Genomic DNA, 21,787 nt, shown 5'->3' on the forward strand with positions numbered 1-21,787 from the left:
CTAAACTAGCAAGCTGCATTCGAAAGCTAAGTAAGCGAAAGGGAAAAAATATATATAACAAAATATAGCTTGCTCTCTCTTGCTTCTCCTACATTTTTGAATAAATTGATTAGTTCAAAACTGTTCAACTATTGTCTTTCTCTCTCTTTGAGTCAACAACTCACCACATTTTATGCACTGCAGTGCTAGCTAGCTGTAGCTTATGCTTTTAGTACTAGATTCATTTTATGATTCTTTGATTGGATGGACAACATGTCCGTTCATGCTGCAAGCACTCTGATAGGTTGGAGGACAACCTTCAGAAGTTGTTATAACTACTGTGTAAGTCTACGGAAGGGGGTGAGAACCATGAGCCTTCTAGGTTTTAAATTGAAGTCAATATACCCAGAGGAGGACGGAAACTAGCTGTCCTCCGGCTACACATGGTGCTACTCTACAGAGTGCTCCTGAGGCTACAGTAGACCTTCATTGTGTTTTAATCAATTATTTGGTGACATATAAATATATTTGGTATAGTTTTATATGAAAAGGATTTGTTTTTTAATGTTTCACTTTTTATTTTTATGAAATGTTCCTCCCAATCCTCTTCCACTGACACACATGCACTCACTCACTCACTCACTCACTGACTCACTCACTCACACACACATAAACACAAACACATAAACACAAACACCAAAGGTATCCTACATTTGTTTATTTTCTTGTGATTGATCAGCGCCATCTACTGGAAAAAACACACAAAAGACTATGGCCACACAGAGTGTGGCTGCAGATGAAACCATATATACCATATGACTGCAGATGAAACCATATATACCATATGGCTGCAGATGAAACCATATATACCATATGGCTGCAGATGAAACCATATATACCATATGACTGCAGATGAAACCATATATACCATATGACTGCAGATGAAACCATATATACCATATGACTGCAGATGAAACCATATATACCATATGACTTCAGATGAAACCATATATACCATATGACTGCAGATGAAACCATATATGCCATATGACTGCAGATGAAACCATATATGCGTTCATCAATTGTCTGTCTGACAATCGTCAACAGATGATGAAAAAACATTTGCTCAATTCAGAAGTTCTAAACACAACATATTTATATGGCCGTACCCTATATGATGAATGTATATATGTAATACATTAACTGTTGTTTTTTTATTTTCCAAAAATATGTTAGTGAGGATAATGTTACAGTACCAACTATACAACATTCATTTGCACATTTTTACAATTGAGTGCCCAAGTTATGCTTTGGGGGCAAAAGTAGGAGACATGGATCACAGAAACATGCATCCCAACTGCCACCTGATTCCCTATATAGTGCACTACCTCTGACCAGAGGAGCACTACTTCCCACTGGGCACAAACTGTTTTAATCAACATTGTTTCTAATTCATTTCAACAAAATAAATACATGTGATGACGTCGACTCAACATGTAAAACTGCTTGGTATTGAACGGATACACCAACGCTCTTTTCTTATCCAACTTTTAACCTGAATCCAATGACACTGTTACAATTAGACGTTAAACTGACATCTGTGTCCAGTGTGTTTAGTGCACTATACAGTATAGGGAATAGGTTGCCATTTGGGATGTAGTGTTCATCACATACTTACCATGGCTACAACACTCATCTCAAGAGCAACACATCACCATGTTGCATGGTTTCATGTCTTCTCAGAGTTATTCTTCTTTCAAACATAATGCGTCATGTTAAATATATTTCCAAATGTTTTAAAATCTATTTAAAGGGACAACAGATCTGAGTTTTTGTCTAGGATGGAAGACACAATAATAACACATGTTGGCTGTGGTCAGAAGATCGTCTATTGGGTGTCATCAAACAGAGGTGATTCAACATGTACGTAGAATCACCACGAACTCATTGGAGCAGTTTCTCACAGCAGGAAAAGAATCCTGCAGCAACAGGAAATGTGCATTATTATGTGCATTATAATTAATGCTGCACATTTTTGTAGGGGTTGATACATTTTTAGTTAGGGCAAATCAAGTAGACATTAAAAACTTTAGAAGCATTTTTAAATCTCGAATACACTACAAGTTTGCAGATCCTACACCTGTGTGATATGGTGCTATTCCCTGGCGGGGTTGAACACTATTACAGTTTTTTTTCAATCACTTAGGTGCAATTTTCACAAGCATGTGGAACATTTAGTACAAAACTCAAAACAGATCACCAAAAAGGCAGGTGTTTCAAAACGCTAAGCACATTTTCAATTGACTAAATACAACACGTAAAATCATAGTCATTTTTCACCAAACTTAATCAGTGTTTCATCTAGAAATAAATGTTTCACATTGCAATACATGTTCATATAAAGTCATTGCATTTCACAATGCAATCCTCACATTACTTTTGATATGATTGTCTTCTCATTTGTTAAAATACATTTACCTATTACTCTTAATTGATCATCTCTTAATTTGGTAAACCTATAGATTCTAAAATGGTTGGGACACCAGGTGTGTGTACTTAATGATCAGGTAGAACAGAAAACCAGCAGGCTCCGGGCCTTGTAGGGTCAGAGTTGAATTCCCCTGCCCTATACAGTAAACATGAATCCAAAATGAAGTTGCTGGGGTCTTTTTGATAGGGGGTGGGGGGGTTACACTCATTTACTAAAATTGCATTGGCCATTCTTGTATATCAAACAGAGTTGGAGTCAATTCCAGTCAATTCAAAAAGTCACATGAAACCTAATTCTAATTCCAAATGTTACTGATTGACGAGAATTGAAATTGAATTGACCCCAACCCTGGAATGAAACCCTCCACTCTGGTATTGCTAGTGCCATGCTCTTACTAACTGAGCCACACAGGACCCCTACAAATCATAAGTACAATACAATACTGTAAAATACAATACATAATTACAATACAGGTGGAAGGTGTATGATTGCCATTCCAATGAGCGTGCCACCCTCATCATGCCATGCAATGACATCAAACCAGATGTCAGGCTTGGATTTGCTGTGCCAATATTTTTTACCAGGTGTATGAACAACGAGGACATTTACTGCGATGCTGATGAGAAGACAGGCTTGATGAAAACAAGTGCCTACTAAACGTTGTTGTTTTTTCATTCATTTCATTCGTTTCATATGATTACAGTACACCTATGAACAATATACATTTCTTTTTTGCATCAATGATTGTGAAAGATGTCTTCAATGATCACACCTCTGATCACACATAACATAGAAATTATGGAAATGTGATTTTATATTTTTGACGGGTACATTTTGATGGGTAGTGAAAGTGTTTTGCCTAATGTGAAAACAGTGTAAAGTACTGTAATTTAAGGGCATTTTTTAAACATGTATCTTGCATTGTTTGCTATTGCATTAGCTGGTTGTTAAAAAAAACCTAAATTGTTGTGTTTGGTGATTAAATCAAAGTTATGATGGTATTTTACAGTAAATGTATATTGTGGATCAATGGTTGTGTGGTGAAAGATGAATGCAAAATAAAAGGTTTTGAATTTAAGACTGGCTGCTTTACAAGTGTTACCAGTTTGGAGTTTTGTACTAAGAATTTAGGAAATTCACCACATGCTTGTGAAAATAGCACCAAAGTGATTGAAAAAAACTGTCAGTTGATACTAGTGGCTTACAGGTTGATACTAATGGCTTACAGGTTGATACTAATGGCTTACAGAGGAAAAGTACAGTATACAGTATCTATATGAAAAGCTTCTAAAGAAAGTAGTAGCAGTGCATGACTTGGACTGAAGTAGGTGCCGGAACTAATTTTAGGTGCCGGTACTGTTTATATTGGTGTGTTCCGCACCAAGTCAAGCACTGGATTGTAAAGTGTATAGTGTTTCATTGACAATATGACTTTGAAGGGATTGGCTGAAGTGATTAAAAGTGACCATGTTCTTTGTTGAGAGCCGTTTACTCTGCATGGCGGGTAGAGACAGACTAGTAATGCTGTGTGATTAGAGGGACAATATCATATAGATTACATTTCAGCAAATACATTTGTTAAAAACATGTCTGAATTAAAAATACATATCATACATGACAGATTACCTCCCTTTACAATGACATCCTGACTATATATACACAAACAGCAGTGGTGGCTGTTGGGCGGAGATAAAGGAGGACGGGCTCATTGTAATGAAACCATGTGTTTGATACCTGTCCATTCCAGCCATTACACTGATCTCTGCCCATCAGCCTCCTCTGATTAAAAAAATACTTTATTAATATAACTTTTTGTTAAGTCCTCAATGTGCTTCAGGGTAAAGCTTATCCTAGTAACAGATTAAGGATCAGATCAGATTTCCCTTCCCCCAATCCTAACCATTAGTGGGGGAAATGCTAAACTGACCCAAGATCAGTGTCTAGGGGGCAACATCACCCTACAGTACACCTCTGGGGCCTCATGTATAACCATTGCATACATTCACACTAGATGTCTGCGTGACCCATTTCTGAAAAGTCTGCATATGTACAGAAATATTGACATTTATCAATTTGGCGCAGGCACAGTTTTACAACTGTGTGTGAACGAGTATTAAAACTGCCTGAACAACGCCCTCCATCAACCCTTTAGGGTGACCATAACACCCATTAGTTAAGGTATAATTTGGAACGATTGGCATTAGGCCACAGAATGCAAAACAAGAATTGTTGCTCAATATTTAGTTTATCAATAGATTATTGGGTTTCTATGTCCTGCCTTGGTATATGCTCTGAGATTAAATACGCAATGATGTCGCGCTCCTATCGCACAGCAATACTGTAACCTACACCCATATACCCATTTACATAAACTACCAGTCTATTTACTGTGTTGGCATGATGTTTTAATCTTTTGCTGTAATTTATGGTGTATCTGGAAAAGGACTGTCAGTCCGTTTCTGAAAGAGAAAACACTAGCAAATTGCTGTGAACCTGTCAACAGACCGTTACAAACTCCTTACTTTCCAGCTTGTAATACAATATTTCAACCACTAGCAGATGTGCATGTTCTAAAGGAGGTGATCACATTCTCACATCAAGTTTTTATAAATGATAACTTTTGTTGAAAACTGGTGCATGCAGATTTTGGGGCAAATTTTGTGTATATGCAATGTCAATAAATGAGGCCCTTAGGTGTGTAGCGTAAAGTTGTTGCTACTGTCTTCTGCAGGTAGTATCCCATAATGCAACACATTAGTCCCTTCTCTTCCACATCAGCATTCGAGTGCTGTATGTACCAGCAGGACAAACAATGTATGTGTGTGTGTGTGTGTGTGTGTGTGTGTGTGTGTGTGTGTGTATTTATGCATGTGTTATTTCTTCGGTGAGCCAATCATCACCTTGGAGACAAAGTTTACGATGGCGCTGGCAGGTTGTTCGGGGTCGTGTTCAGCAAACAGGTGACACACGTTCTCCGTCCCATTCATCGACTTCCTCGCCACAAAACCAAAGATCCTGACAGTAGAAACAGCAGACAAGCTCAGTAAGCCTTCAGCTTCAACCGCCAAACAGAATAATCCACAGTAATATTCACTAGGAACGAAACGGAAACAAATGGGCTGAAGTGCGGAGTGACCTACCTGAATTTGTCTAATAAGAAATTCTCATTTTCATTGCAAAAGCTTTTGCTATGTTTCGACATGGTGTGAAGTAATGAATACGACCCAGTGCGATTCAGCAAATAATTCAGAAAAGAGTAGTGATAGAGGGAGTAATAACAGAAAGAGAAATTGTGAAAAACAATGAGATGGATAGATAAAACGAGAGAGAGAGAGATACAGAAAGAGAGAGAGAAAGCGAGATAAAGAATTAGAGGAGGTGAAATGAGGGGATGACTTACTTAGCAGAGGAACAGCCATCTCTTGTCCACCTGGTGAGGACAGAATAGGTTCACTTACCATGCATGATTATCAGGAACACACACACACATACACACACACACACACACACACCAAGGAGTGTACAGTACTCACTTGCGTTCCTGTGGGTCAAGAGCACAGAATATGACTGTATTGACAGTGTAGTGTCTCCTGAAGAACAGCCTACAGACAGAGAGAGACAGGCAGTGAGGATTGATAGCATTGTAGTGTAGGTATACAATATCTGTTGCAATTAGGAGGTTCTTTACATTATGAGTGTGTGCTCATGCATTTGTGTGTATGACTCACTTCCTCTGGTTGTCGGTGAGGGTGATGCCCTGGGCTGAGACTTTGAAGTGGACCACAGTGGAGGTAGAAGGAGGGTCCATGGCCAGAATCAGGCTGGCTGCCTTCTGCACAGCCTGGTACCCAGTGAGAGACTCCAGCTCTGCTGAGCCCAGGAACCACACATTACAGGCTGGGGAGTGGAAACACACACACACACACGTCATATACAGTAACACACACACAGCCTGGTACCCAGTGAGAGACTCCAGCTCTGCTGAGCCCAGGAACCACACATTACAGGCTGGGGAGTGGAAAACACACACACACACACACACACACACACACACACACACACAACACACACACACACACACACACACACACACACACACACACACACACACACACACACACGTCATATACAGTAACACACACACAGCCTGGTAACACACACACAGCCTGGTACCCAGTGAGAGACTGCAGCTCTACTGAGCCCAGGTATCACACAGAGGAACACACACAGTACACAATGAAAGTTGATACACGCCATGAAATCAAATCAAATTTTATTTGTCACATACACATGGTTAGCAGATGTTAATGCGAGTGTAGCGAAATGCTTGTGCTTCTAGTTCCGACAATGCAGTAATAACCAACAAGTAATCTAACTAACAATTCCAAAACTACTGTCTTATACACACAAGTGTAAGGGGATAAAGAATATGTACATAAAGATATATGAATGAGTGATGGTACAGAGCGGCATAGGCAAGATGCAGTAGATGGTATCGAAACACACACATGCACACGCACACACACACACTGAAACAGAGTCACACTGAAACATGAACACACTGAAACAGAGACACACTGAAACAGAGACCATGTCAGAGAAGAGGAGAGCTGAGATAAAACAATACCTGCTCCCTGTTTGAGTAGCTCAGCAGCAGAGTTGGTGGCTGACTGTGTTGATGGCTCACTAGTCTCTTCCAGAGGATCTGACAACACAGAAAGAAAAAAGAGTTTGCCGGGAACTTATAAACACACACACACAACACACACACACACACACACACACACACACACACACACACACACACACACACATTCTTACCTCTGTCGGGGATGATGAGTTTGCAGGGCAGGGCCAAGGGGGTGATGGAATGTTGACAGACCAATGCAGTCAGACTTCCTGTGAGGAACAGGAAACAGACTGTATCAGATGCTTTCACATACCATCTAGTTATTGTGGATCTGTTTAGATGCACTACTCAGTATGTCCACCAGAGGAAGACATTGTATATTATTTCATCAAAACTGAACAAATCCACACATACAGTAAACTTAGGCTGCATTTAAACAGGCAGCCCAATTCTGATATTTTTTCCACTAATTGGTCAATCACATTAGATTATTTCACATCAGATCTAACTGGTCAAAATACCAATTACTGTAATATAAGAATTGGGCTTCCTGTCTAAATGCACCCATACTCACACAACACAACACAACACACATACAGTAAACATATGCACACAACACAACACACAGGAATATGTCCTCACCAAAGTAGGGTTCGTTGGGACAGCCCTTAAGCCGCACCCCTTTCTGAGTGCACTCAATCAGGAAGTGCCTCACCAGCTCATTAGACAGGTCCCCTCCCACTGTGGAGACAGGAAGTGACATCATCAGTGAGGGATGTCAGACTTAGAGAGGTGTTGAGAAATGGCAAGTTCCCTAGGTACAGATATAGGATCAGCTTCCCTTCCCCCAATCCTAACCTTAACCATTAGTGGAGAAAATACAAAATTGACCCAGGATCATCAACTAGGGGTAACCTAGACCACCCTGGACTGACAGACATATCTCATTTGAAATAAGTCAGAAGTGACACACTATATAACTACAATGGTTAAATGTCACTACTGAGTCGTTCCACCTCAAAAAGCCCAAGAAATAGGATTTCTGATGGATAAATGTGTGTGGCAGAAGCAGAAAGCAGCATCTAGTGGAAAAAACATGGTACTTTCACACCAATTTATGAGGGAAAAATGCAAGCAACTTCAACAGCTAATTTCTCTGAAAAGGAAAAAAAAACATCACCAAATTCACTGAGAATACATTACATAGTATGAATTGGGCTTCCGAGTGGCGCGGTGGTCTAAGGCACTCCATCTCAATGCAAGAGTTGCACAATTGGTGCAGTATTGTCCGGGGTACACAGTCATTGTAAATAAGAGTTTGTTATTAAATTGACTTGCCTAGTTAAATAAAGGTTCAAAGAACCATGACTACAAGCCGCAGGTTCATCCTACTTATTAAAGATAGAGAACTGATACTGTCTGCTTGGTGGGGGTTCATGCGTGGCTTTTTACCATTTATTTGGATTCCTCGCATCTTAATCATTGTTAAGAAGTGGTTTGGTACAAATCGGATGATGGGTATTATATCAATTGAATATTATATGAATCCTATATATTTAAATGGCCAATTTGGGTTCAATCAATTACCTTCATTTTTCAGAGTTCAAATTGTCTTTCAACAAAATAAGGTTGCCTACAGAAACCAATTCAGAACAATCTGAGATGGTGGGTGTCATGGCTTGCTGAAATGAATCTAATGAGACCATGTTAGAACTGATGGACCTCTCTGAGGCTGTGTCCCAAATGGCACCCTATTCCCAGGGCTCTGGTCAAAAGTAGCGTTCCGTATACTTCATAGAGAATAGCGGGCCATTTGGGATGCACAGAAATGTAGCCTATGACACCAACCTTTCTTGCTCTGTGTCAGGACAGAGGGAGGGGGTGTGGCCACCTTCATAGCCAATCCGTAGGCTCCGCGGAACGAGTGACTGTCCCTGACGACAAAAGATCCAGGTTCTCTGTCCTTCAGCATAGTGATAGCTACAGAGCGCCACAGGGGACAAAACACATGTCTTACACAGAAAGTCACAACACCCATATGTCATTCAGGGCTGCGTGACAAATGGCCACCCTATTCCCTATATAGTGCACTAATTTGACCAGGGGCCAGCCATAGTAGTTGTGCGCTACATAGGAAAAAGGGTGACAACACACACACACTCACTAACACACAGTTCTTGCAGCACACGTGTAATATTAAGAGACAATATTTACCTTGATCTCTGGAGATGTCAGGCTTGTACCAGAACTTGGATGTGTCCTGAACAAACTTCACAGTGTGCTGCTTACTGGCAAACAGGTCTGCAACACAACGCACAGGCAAAGACAACCACTGAGTCTGACTCACCCATTCTAGAGATTAGAGCACGATGGTACAGTAGATACACATATTTACAGTTAACACTGTGTGCGACAGTATGACTGTGTGTGAAATCAGGCATGCTATTGTCTTTGTATGTACTGTATATATGGAGTTAACATACAGCACCAGTCAACAGTTTGGACACACCTACTCATTCCAGGGTTTTTCTTTATTTTTACTGTTTTCTACATTGCAGAATAATAGTGAAGACATCCAAACTATGAAATAACACAAATGGAATCATGTAGTAACCAAAAAAGGGTTGAATAAAAACGGTTAAATAAATCTAAATATATTTTATATTTGAGATACTTCAGTAGACACCCAGTTCCTTGATGACAGCTTTGCACATTCTTGGCATTTTCTCAACCAGCTTCATGAGGTAGTCACCTGGAATGCAATTCAATTAACAGGTGTGCCTTGTTAAAAGTTCATATGTGGAATTAATTTCCTTCTTAATGCGTTTGAGCCAGTTAGTTGTGTTGTGACAAGGTAGGGGTGGAATACAGAAGATAAACCTATTTGGTAAAAGTTTCTTCAAGTGCAGTCGGAAAAACCATCAAGCGCTATGATGAAACTGGCACTCATGAGGACCGCCACAGGAAAGGAAGACCCAGAGTTACCTCTGCTGCAGAGGATAAGTTCATTAGAGTTAACTGCACCTCAGATTGCAGCCCAAATAAATGCTTCACAGAGTTCAAGTAACAGACACATCTCAACATCAACTGTTCAGAGGAGACTGTGTGAATCAGGCCTTTATGGTCAAATTGCTGTAAAGAAACCACTACTAAAGGACACCAATGATAAGAAGAGACTTGCTTGGGCCAAGAAACACGAGCAATGGACATTAGACTGGTGGAAATCTGTCCTTTGGTCTGATGAGTCTACATTTTAAATTTTGGGTTCCAACTGCCGTGTCTTTGTGAGACACAGAGCAGGTGAATGGATGATCTCCACATGTGTGGATCCCACCGTGAAGCATGGAGGAGGTGGTATGATGGTGTGGGGGAGCTTTGCTAGTGACACTGTCTGTGATTTATTTAGAATTCAAGGTACACTTAACCAGCATGGCTACCACAGCATTCTGCAGCGGTACGCTTAGTGGGACTATCAATTGTTTTTCAACAGGACATTGACCCAAAACACACCTCCATGCTGTGTAAGGGCTATTTGACCAAGAAGGAGAGTGATGGTGTGTTGCATCAGATGACCTGGCCTCCGCAATCACCCGACCTCAACCCAATTGAGATGGTATGGGATGAGATGGACCGCAGAGTGAAGGAGAATCAGCCAACAAGTGCTCAGCATATGTGGGAACTCCTTCAAGACTGTAGGAAAAGCATTCCTCATGAAACTGGTTGAGAGAATGTCTAAACTTTTGACTGGTACTGTATACATGTCTATACTGTGTATGTTTATAACACAACATAGGGGCCAGCAGAGGGTCTGTATGTGTGTGTGTGTGTGTGTGTGTGTGTGTGTGTGTGTGTGTGTGTGTGTGTGTGTGTGTGTGTGTACCTGATCCAGGCGAGGGGGCTACACCACCAGCGCTGAGTCCTTTGAGATGGTCAGAGGTCATGAGAGGGTCAGGGGTCATAGCTGAGGGGAAGGGGATGCTGAGACTACTACCACTGTGGGGGCTGGAGAACCCACTGAACGAGGGGGACGTCGACCCACCCAAGCCTAGTCCCGGTACCCTCTTCTCCGGCAGCAGGGGTGGTAGTCCCCCCAGTCTGCCCTCTCCAAGCCCCAGGTCCAGACCCATGTTCAGGCCTAAATCAAGGGCCCCCAGCCCCTCCACTGCCTTCAACAGGCTGTGCTCCAGTCCCAGACCTCCATTCCCCAGCAGTAGAGAGGCTAAATCCCCCTGGCTCTGGTACCCCTTGCTCCTCTCATCACGGCTCAGGTCCACAGACCCCTCCAGGCCCCTCGGGGCCTCCCAGGGAGAGCTGTGGGCATTGGGGAGGCTGAGGGGTGACAGAGAGGGGGAAGGGGACGGGGAAGACAGGGACGTAGGAGTCCTGTCCAGCCACACTGGAGGTGGAGTTTGGCTGAGGAGGAGAGAGGAGGGCAGGGTCAGATACAAACACAGATGTAGCTACAGTATAATACACACACACACACACATGTTAGAGTGCGATTGCCAGCAGTACCTGTCTGTGTGTGGGAAGGAGCTGCCTGACGATACAGAGCGCATGGATCCGAACATTCTCTGACAGGAGGCGGTAGTGACAGACATTTCAGAGCGGAACTGCTGTCCTTCCGACGACACTGGAGTCTGGTTCATACTACTGTCCAGGAAACTCTGGGAATCTGCCGGGAAAATAACAATATATCCCTTTAAGACGGAGGCGTGGCTTCATTTTTAACATTACAGGTAAGTGCATTAACACAGTATGTAACAGGAGGATTTCTGAACAAGTTTGGCTCCAATTCTTCTCGTACTTTAGAATTGTACTTTTCTTACACACTGCTCTTTGTTCCTTCTCTATACTGCAGCCGTATGTGTAGAAGGAAAACTAAGGCTACAAACATTAAGATCACTTTATTGGTTAATTATACACAAAGTTCAACCAAAATTTGACTTCCGCTTTAAAAAAATTAAATAATAATAATTACAATTTTACCCCATTTTCTCCCCAAATTCGTGGTATCCAATTAAGTCATAATAATTAGTCATTCCTATCTTGTCTCATCGCTACAACTCCCGTACGGGCTCGGGAGAGACGAAGGTCGAAAGCCATGCGTCCTCCAAAACACAACCCAACCAAGCCGCACTGCTTCTTAACACAGCTCGCATCCAACCCGGAAGCAAGCTGCACCAATGTGTCGGAGGAAACACCGTGCACCTGGCGACCTGGTCAGCGTGCACTGCGCCCGGCCCGCCACAGGAGTCGCTAGTGCGCGATGAGACAAGGACATCCCAACCGGCCAAACCCTCCCTAACCCTGACGACGCTATACCAATTGTGCGTCGCCCCATGACTTCCACTTTTAATCCAACCAAAACACACACACACAGACACACGCATACATACGCACGCACACGCACACACACACACGCGCGCACACACACACACACATACACACGCATACATACCATACATACATACACATGTTTTGGAGAGGTGCAGGGGGGCTGCCACACTGGGCTTCCAGGGAGCTGTTGTTGTGGGGGTTATGTGCCTTGATTAAGGGCAAACAGCAGGCAATGGCATCCAGGACTTGATACCAGCAACCCCCTGGTTGCCGGCTCACTTCCCGCCGTATTTTTCCCCTCAGGCCCGGGATTCAAACTGGCAACCCTTTGGCTTCTGGCTCACCTTCCTAACCACTATGATACCTGCTTCCCCCTGTCTGTAGGTCTCTCATATACTAGTCAAAGTCTTGCCTTTTAAACAATTCATGTCACCCCCAAACATGAAAACAAGCTGAGAGAGAGAGAGACAGCGAAAGAGAGAGAGTAATGGAGAAAAGTTTCAGACATCATAAAGACCTTCTTGTATCCACTGCAGCCCCACTCTCACCCTCTCATCCTCTTCCATTCTGTCTCTCTCTCATCCTCTTCCATCTGTCTCTCTCGCATCCTCTTCCATTCTGTCTCTCTCTCATCCTCTTTCATTCTGTCTCTCTCTCATCCTCTTCCATTCTGTCTCTCTCTCATCCTCTTCCATTCTGTCTCTCTCTCATCCTCTTCCATTCTGTCTCTCTCTCATCCTCTTCCATTCTGTTTCTCTCTCATCCTCTTCCATTCTGTCTCTCTCTCATCCTCTTCCATTCTGTCTCTCTCTCATCCTCTTCCATTCTGTCTCTCTCTCATCCTCTTCCATTCTGTCTCTCTCTCATCCTCTTCCATTCTGTTTCTCTCTCATCCTCTTCCACTCTGTCTCTCTCTCATCCTCTTCCATCTGTCTCTCATCTTCATCTCTCATCCTCTTCCATTCTGTCTCTCTCATCCTCTTCCATCCTCTTCCTCTTCCATTCTGTCTCTCTCTCATCCTCTTCCATTCTGTCTCTCTCTCATCCTCTTCCATTCTGTCTCTCTCTCATCCTCTTCCATTCTGTCTCTCTCATCCTCTTCCATTCTGTTTCTCTCTCATCCTCTTCCACTCTGTCTCTCTCTCATTCTGAAATTCACTCTCTCCCACTTTCCCCACCTTTTCTCTCTCTCTCTCTTTCCCCTCTCTCTTCTCCATTGACTGGAGGTTGAGGAATTTGGATTGAATTTAGTACAGTCCAAAATGATGACACCATTTTCTCACACCCTACCTCTGTACCTAAGCAACACAACATCCATAGCTACAGTTGAAGTCGGAAGTTACATACACTTAGGTTGGAGTCATTAAAACTCGTTTTCAACCACTCCACAAATTTCTTGTTAACAAACTAGTTTTGGCAAGACGGTTAGTTATGGCAAGTTGGCTACTTTGTGCATGACACAAGTAATTTTCCCAACAATTGTTTACAGACAGATTATTTCACTTATGATTCACTTTATCACAATTCCAGTGGGTCAGAAGTTTACATACACTAAGTTGACTGTGCCTTTAAACAGCTTGGAATATTCCAGAGAATGAAGTCATGGTTTTAGAAGCTTCTGATAGGCTAATTGACATCATTTGAGTCAATTGGAGATGTACCTGTGGATGTATTTCAAGGTCTACCTTCAAACTCAGTGAATCTTTGCTTGACATCATGGGAAAATCAAAAGAAATCAGCCAAAATTGTAGACCTCCACAAGTCTGGTTCATCCTTGGGAGCAATTTCCAAACACCTGAAGGTACCTTGTTCATCTGTACAAACAATAGTACGCAAGTATAAACACCATGGGACCATGCAGCCGTCATACTGCTCAAGAAGGAGACGCGTGCTGTCTCCTAGAGATGAACGTACTTTGGTGCGAAAAGTGCAAATCAATCCCAGAACAACAGCAAAAATACAAAAGTATCTATATCCACAGTAAAACAAGTCCTATATCGACATAACCTGAAAGGCCGCTCAGCAAGGAAGAAGCCACTGCCCCAAAACCGCCATAAAAAAGCCAGACTATGGTTTGCAACTGCACATGGGGACAAAGATCGTATTTTTTGGAGAAATGTCCTCTGGTCTGATGAAACAAAAATAGAACTGTTTGGCCATAATGACCATCATTATGTTAGGAGGAAAAAGGGGGAGGCTTGCAAGGCGAAGAACACCATCCCAACCATGAAGCACGGGGGTAGCAGCATCATGTTGTGGGGGTGCTTTGCGACCTTCTGCCACATTTCCGGCTTCAAACATAAAGATATAAAACTGTATTTTTTTGTAAAGAATCAACAACAAGTGGGACACAATCATGAGGTGGAACGACATTTATTGGATATTTCAAACTTTTTTAACAAATCAAAAACTGAAAAATTGGGCGTGCAAAATTATTCAGCCCCCTTAAGTTAATACTTTGTAGCGCCACCTTTTGCTGCGATTACAGCTGTAAGTCGCTTGGGGTCTCTATCAGTTTTGCCCAAGCATGACCCCAAGCATACCTCCAAAGTTGTGGCAAAATGGCTTAAGGACAACAAAGTCAAGGTATTGGAGTGGCCATCACAAAGCCCTAACCTCAATCCCATAGAAAATTTGTGAGCAGAACTGAAAAAGCCTGTGTGAGTAAGGAGGCCTACAAACCAGGAGGAATGGGCCAAAATTCACCCAACTGGTTGTGGGAAGCTTGTGGATGGCTACCCAAAACGTTTGACCCAAGTTCAACAATTTAAAGGCAATGCTACCAAATACTAATTGAGTATATGTAAACTTCTGACCCACTGGGAATGTGATGAAAGAAATAAAAGCTGAAATAAAAAATTCTCTATACTATTATTCTGACATTTCCTATTCATAAATAAAGTGGTGATCCTAGCTGACCTAAGACAGGGAATTTTTATTAGGAGTAAATGTCAGGAATTGTGAAAAACTGAGTTTAAATGTATTTGGCTAAGGTGTATGTAAACTCCGACTTCAACTGTACATACTCCAAGAGCAGCATAATGAAAATCGTCACACAGAGAACTAGACAAGGAAATGAAAAACACACACACAGACCTCTCCTCTTAACTCTTAGGGGTGGTCTTCCAGACCAGACTAAGCCTGTTTTTTTACTAAAAAGCATGTTCAGTAGAGATTCTCCCTTGAAAGAGTTTGTTAGTCCAGGACTAAAGTTTAGTCTGACCGTTAGTCTTTTCTCTACCGTTACTGTTTTCCTGTACTCTTTCCCCTGTCTAGCTGTTCCTCTCTCTCTGCTGTCCGGCCTTTACAGAGTCTGACACCAGAGGATAAAGTCTCCTCAGTTTCAGTCAGGACAGAACCATGTAGAAGCACTTCCAGATGGCAACGAACCATGGGCATGAGTCAAAAACACATTCAGGCCAGCAGACACACACAACTTTCTCTCCCTCTTTCTCTTGCTCTCACTGTCTCCCTCTCAAACATACACTCACACTACGCAGACACGACAGCACAAGCATCCTACTCTTCTCTGTTCTGAAGAGGATTCACAGACTCCCTATTGACCACAGGAATGTGCTCTCGTTCACTGTCCACTATACACACACCACACACTGAGAGGCCCAGTCTGACAGCTGTTCACTGTGATCACAGACCAGCCTGACAGAATGAAGGAACGAGGGAAGGAGAGAAAGAGAGCAAGTGAGAGAGAGAGTGAGAGAGAAAGAGTGAGACAGAGATAGTATGAGCGAGAGAGAGAAAGTGAGAGAGTGAGACAGAGAGAGATAGTATGAGAGAGAGAGAGAGAGATAGAGAGACAGAGAGAGAGATAGTATGAGAGAGAGAGACAGAAAGAGAGGGAGAGACAGAAAGAGAGGGAGAGACAGAGAGAGAGACAGAGAGACAGAGAGAGATAGTATGAGAGAGAGAGAGACAGAGACAGAGACAGAGAGAGAAAGAGAGAGACAGAGAGACAGAAAGAGAGGGAGAGACAGAGAGTGAGAGAGAGAGACAGAGAGAGATAGAGAGACAGAGAGAGATAGTATGAGAGAGAGAGAGAGAGAGACAGAGAGACAGAGAGACAGAGAGAGATAGAGAGAGAGAGAGAGAGATAGTATGAGAGAGAGAGACAGAAAGAGAGACAGAGACAGAAAGAGAGGGAGAGACAGAGAGAGAGAGACAGAGAGACAGAGAGAGATAGTATGAGAGAGAGAGACAGAGAGACAGAGAGAGAAAGAGAGAGACAGAGAGACAGAAAGAGAGGGAGAGACAGAGAGAGAGAGACAGAGAGAGAAAGAGAGAGGGAGAGACAGAAAGAGAGGGAGAGACAGAGAGCGAGAGACAGAGAGACAGAGAGAGATAGAGAGACAGAGAGAGATAGTATGAGAGAGAGAGAGAGAGACAGAGAGACAGAAAGAGAGGGAGAGACAGAGAGAGAGAGAGAGAGAGAGAGAGAGAGAGAGAGAGAGATAGAGAGACAGAGAGACAGAGAGAGAGAGAGACAGAGAGACAGAGAGACAGAGAAAGAGAGGGAGAGACAGAGAGACAGAGAGACAGAGAGAGAGAGATAGAGAGAGAGACAGAGAGAGAAAGAGAGAGACAGAGAGACAGAAAGAGAGGGAGAGACAGAGAGACAGAAAGAGAGGGAGAGACAGAGAGAGAGAGACAGAGAGAGAGAGTGCGAGCAAAGAGGGATGGATTCAGATATGTGGAGAGGAGACACAGCACTGCAGAGCCTGGATAGCTCCAGTCAGTAGAGACCCGTGTTTAAGTCCAAGTTCGGGCGATGCATTTTCCCTCTAGCTACCTTACTTACTACATAGGATCTATAGTCATCAGCCATGGTGGGCTGATGTACTGCTTCAGCACATTCTGTTACAGTTCTGACACCACCCACACACATTCCTGCACATAATGCACACATAAACAGACACACACATAAACAGACACACACATAAACAGACACACACATAAACAGACAATAAACAGACACACACATAAACAGACGCACACATAAACAGACGCACACATAAACAGACACACACATAAACAGACAATAAACAGACACAACATAAACAGAGACACATAAACAGAGCACACAAACAGACACACACATAAACAGACACACACATAAACAGACAATAAACAGACACATACATAAACAGAGACACATAAACAGACACACACATAAACAGACACACACATAAACAGACACACACATAAACAGACACACACATAAACAGACACACACATAAACAGACACACACATAAACAGACACACATAAACAGACACACACATAAACAGAGCACACATAAACAGACACACATAAACAGACGCACACATAAACAGACGCACACATAAACAGACGCACACATAAACAGACGCACACATAAACAGACGCACACATAAACAGACACACACATAAACAGACACACACATAAACAGACACACACATAAACAGACGCACACATAAACAGAGCACACAAACAGAGACACATAAACAGACGCAAACAGAGACACATAAACAGACACACACATAAACAGACACACACATAAACAGACACACACATAAACAGACACACACATAAACAGACACACACATAAACAGACACACACATAAACAGACACACACATAAACAGACAATAAACAGACACACATAAACAGACAATAAACAGACACACACATAAACAGACACACATAAACAGACAATAAACAGACACACACATAAACAGACACACACATAAACAGACACACACATAAACAGACACACACATAAACAGACACACATAAACAGACACACATAAACAGACACACATAAACAGACACACATAAACAGACACACACATAAACAGACACACATAAACAGACACACATAAACAGACACACACATAAACAGACACACACATAAACAGACACACATAAACAGACACACATAAACAGACACACATAAACAGACACACATAAACAGACACACATAAACAGACACACATAAACAGACACACATAAACAGACACACATAAACAGACACACATAAACAGACACACATAAACAGACACACATAAACAGACACACACATAAACAGACACACATAAACAGACACACATAAACAGACACACATAAACAGACACACATAAACAGACACACACATAAACAGACACACATAAACAGACACACATAAACAGACACACATAAACAGACACACACATAAACAGACACACACATAAACAGACACACACATAAACAGACACACACATAAACAGACACACACATAAACAGACACACACATAAACAGACACACACATAAACAGACACACACAGACACACACATAAACAGACACACACATAAACAGACACACACATAAACAGACACACATAAACAGACACACACATAAACAGACAAACACATAAACAGACACACATAAACAGACACACACATAAACAGACACACACATAAACAGACAGACACACACATAAACAGACACACACATAAACAGACCATAAACAGACACACATAAACAGACACACACATAAACAGACACACACATAAACAGACACACACATAAACAGACACACATAAACAGACACACATAAACAGACACACACATAAACAGACACACATAAACAGACACACAAACATACACACACATAAACAGACACACACATAAACAGACACACACATAAACAGACACACACATAAACAGACACACACATAAACAGACACACACATAAACAGACACACACATAAACAGACACACACATAAACAGACGCACACATAAACAGACACACATAAACAGACGCACACATAAACAGACACACACATTAACAGACACACACATAAACAGACAATAAACAGACACACACATAAACAGACACACACATAAACAGACACACACAAACAGACACACACATAAACAGACACACACATAAACAGACACACACATAAACAGACACACACATAAACAGACGCACACATAAACAGACACACACATTAACAGACGCACACATAAACAGACACACATAAACAGACGCACACATAAACAGACACACATAAACATACACACATAAACAGACACACACATAAACAGACACACACATAAACAGACACACATAAACAGACACACATAAACAGACACACATAAACAGACACACACATAAACAGACACACATAAACAGACACACATAAACACACACATAAACAGACACACACATAAACAGACACACATAAACAGACACACATAAACAGACACACATAAACAGACACACATAAACATACACACATAAACAGACACACACATAAACAGACACACACATAAACAGACACACATAAACAGACACACATAAACAGACACACATAAACAGACACACACATAAACAGACGCACACATAAACAGACACACACATAAACAGACAGATCCTTTGCCCACACATAAACAGACACACATAAACAGACGCACACATAAACAGACACACACAAACAGACACATAAACATACACACACATAAACAGACACACACATTAACAGACGCACATAAACAGACGCACACATAAACAGACACACACAAACAGACACATAAACATACACACACATAAACAGACACACACATAAACAGACACACACAAACAGACACATAAACATACACACACATAAACAGACACACACAAACAGACACATAAACAGACACACACATAAACAGACACACACATAAACAGACACACAAACATACGCACACATAAACAGACACACACATAAACAGACACACACATTAACAGGACACACATAAACAGACACACATAAACAGACACACACATAAACAGACACACACATAAACAGACACACACATAAACAGACACACACATAAACAGACACACGCATTAACAGACGCACACATAAACAGACACACATAAACAGACGCGCACATAAACAGACACACACATAAACAGACAATAAACAGACACACACATAAACAGACGCACACATAAACAGACACACACATAAACAGACACACATAAACAGACACACATAAACAGACACACACAAAGCTCTCATTATTCTCATCCTACCTGGATGTTATTAATCAAAACTGAATAATATCCTTTGCCCCCTTCCTCTCAGAGGCTGTCTAGAGCATTCGCCTGCACTGAAGAAAAACTAGCAGGCGGGTCGCTTTAAATCAGCTTTCCCTGTCCCCCTGTCTGTTGTGTTTGGCCTGACAGCTATACTCACTGGAGTGGAAGAGACCAGAGAGAGTTATGGGCAGACTGAAGAGTGGAGTGGACAATAATACTAACGCAAACAGGAGGACAGGATGTTGTGATCAGTGACCCGTCTCACAGAGTCCTACTGTATTTCCTGTCTGTCTGACTTCTCTAGGGACCGAGAGGATAGCCAGGAAATAAGGACAACTTCTAACAACCTCTGTGGTTCTTCAGGGACTGATGTAGTGTGTATTGGGGATAGAAGGACAGTGCCTTAATACTGAGGTTGTTTGTGAAGGAGCTGCCAGGTCTCAGTGAAGAATCCACAGGTTATCTTTAGAACTTATTTATGCTGCAGAAAGTCACAGAGACAGACAGGGCATCAGTGGAGTTTTCAGACAGACAGACAGGGCATCAGTGGAGTTTTCAGACAGACAGACAGGGCATCAGTGGAGTTTTCACGCAGACAGACAGACAGACAGACAGACAGGGCATCAGTGTTTTTTTCAGACAGACAGACAGACAGACAGACAGAACAATAGTGGAGTTTTCACGCAGACAGACAGACAGACAGGGCATCTGTGGAGTTTTCAGACAGACAGACAGGGCATCAGTGGAGTTTTCAGACAGACAGACAGGGCATCAGTGGAGTTTTCAGACAGACAGACAGGGCATCAGTGGAGTTTTCAGACAGACAGACAGGGCATCAGTGGAGTTTTCACGCACACAGACAGGCACAGGCAGGCAGGTAGACAGACAGGCAGACAGACAGGTAGAGAGACAGGTAGACAAACAGACAGGCAGGCAGACAGACAGGTAGACAAACAGACAGACAGACAGACAGACAGAGACAGGCAGGCAGGCAGGCAGACAGACAGGTAGACAAACAGACAGGCAGACAGACAGGTAGATAAACAGACAGACAGACAGACAGACAGGTAGACAGACTGATAGACCGGTAGATAGACACAAACATGCAGGCATACAGACAGACAGGTAGACAAACAGACTCTCTGTGGCCCTGGTAGATTCAGTAGTGACTCCTTGATGTTGGCCAACTAAACCTCTCCCTGAGTATATTACAGGATGAGGTCATGTCCTACCACTGTGGAACAGAGGAACACTTGGTCTTGTGGTTTCCATGATGAAAA

General features: G+C 42.3%; 1 protein-coding gene across 3 annotated transcripts in view; it reads right to left on the bottom strand.

Moving 5' to 3' along the window:
* Window positions 1-682: 682 nt before the first annotated feature.
* The window catches only part of LOC112251324 (tensin-3), a 97,268-nt gene continuing 76,163 nt past the window's right edge, over window positions 683-21,787 (bottom strand). For 2 of the 3 annotated variants that reach the window (XM_042322330.1, XM_042322328.1), the window contains exons 17-29: window positions 11,616-11,775; window positions 10,981-11,513; window positions 9,315-9,401; window positions 8,949-9,080; window positions 7,743-7,841; window positions 7,292-7,369; window positions 7,098-7,175; window positions 6,423-6,478; window positions 6,199-6,311; window positions 6,004-6,072; window positions 5,871-5,900; window positions 5,371-5,485; window positions 683-1,958 (exon numbers count right to left, since the gene is read on the bottom strand). In XM_042322330.1, the coding sequence (XP_042178264.1) occupies window positions 1,896-1,958; window positions 5,371-5,485; window positions 5,871-5,900; window positions 6,004-6,072; window positions 6,199-6,311; window positions 6,423-6,478; window positions 7,098-7,175; window positions 7,292-7,369; window positions 7,743-7,841; window positions 8,949-9,080; window positions 9,315-9,401; window positions 10,981-11,513; window positions 11,616-11,775 (1,613 nt within the window). In that variant the 3' untranslated portion in view covers window positions 683-1,895. Of the gene's footprint in view, window positions 1,959-5,370; window positions 5,486-5,870; window positions 5,901-6,003; window positions 6,073-6,198; window positions 6,368-6,422; window positions 6,479-7,097; window positions 7,176-7,291; window positions 7,370-7,742; window positions 7,842-8,948; window positions 9,081-9,314; window positions 9,402-10,980; window positions 11,514-11,615; window positions 11,776-21,787 lie in introns of all 3 variants that reach the window. The other variant, XM_042322329.1, reaches the window with a different exon arrangement.

This window comes from Oncorhynchus tshawytscha, linkage group LG05, assembly GCF_018296145.1.
Source record: "Oncorhynchus tshawytscha isolate Ot180627B linkage group LG05, Otsh_v2.0, whole genome shotgun sequence".
NCBI lineage: Eukaryota > Metazoa > Chordata > Actinopteri > Salmoniformes > Salmonidae > Oncorhynchus > Oncorhynchus tshawytscha.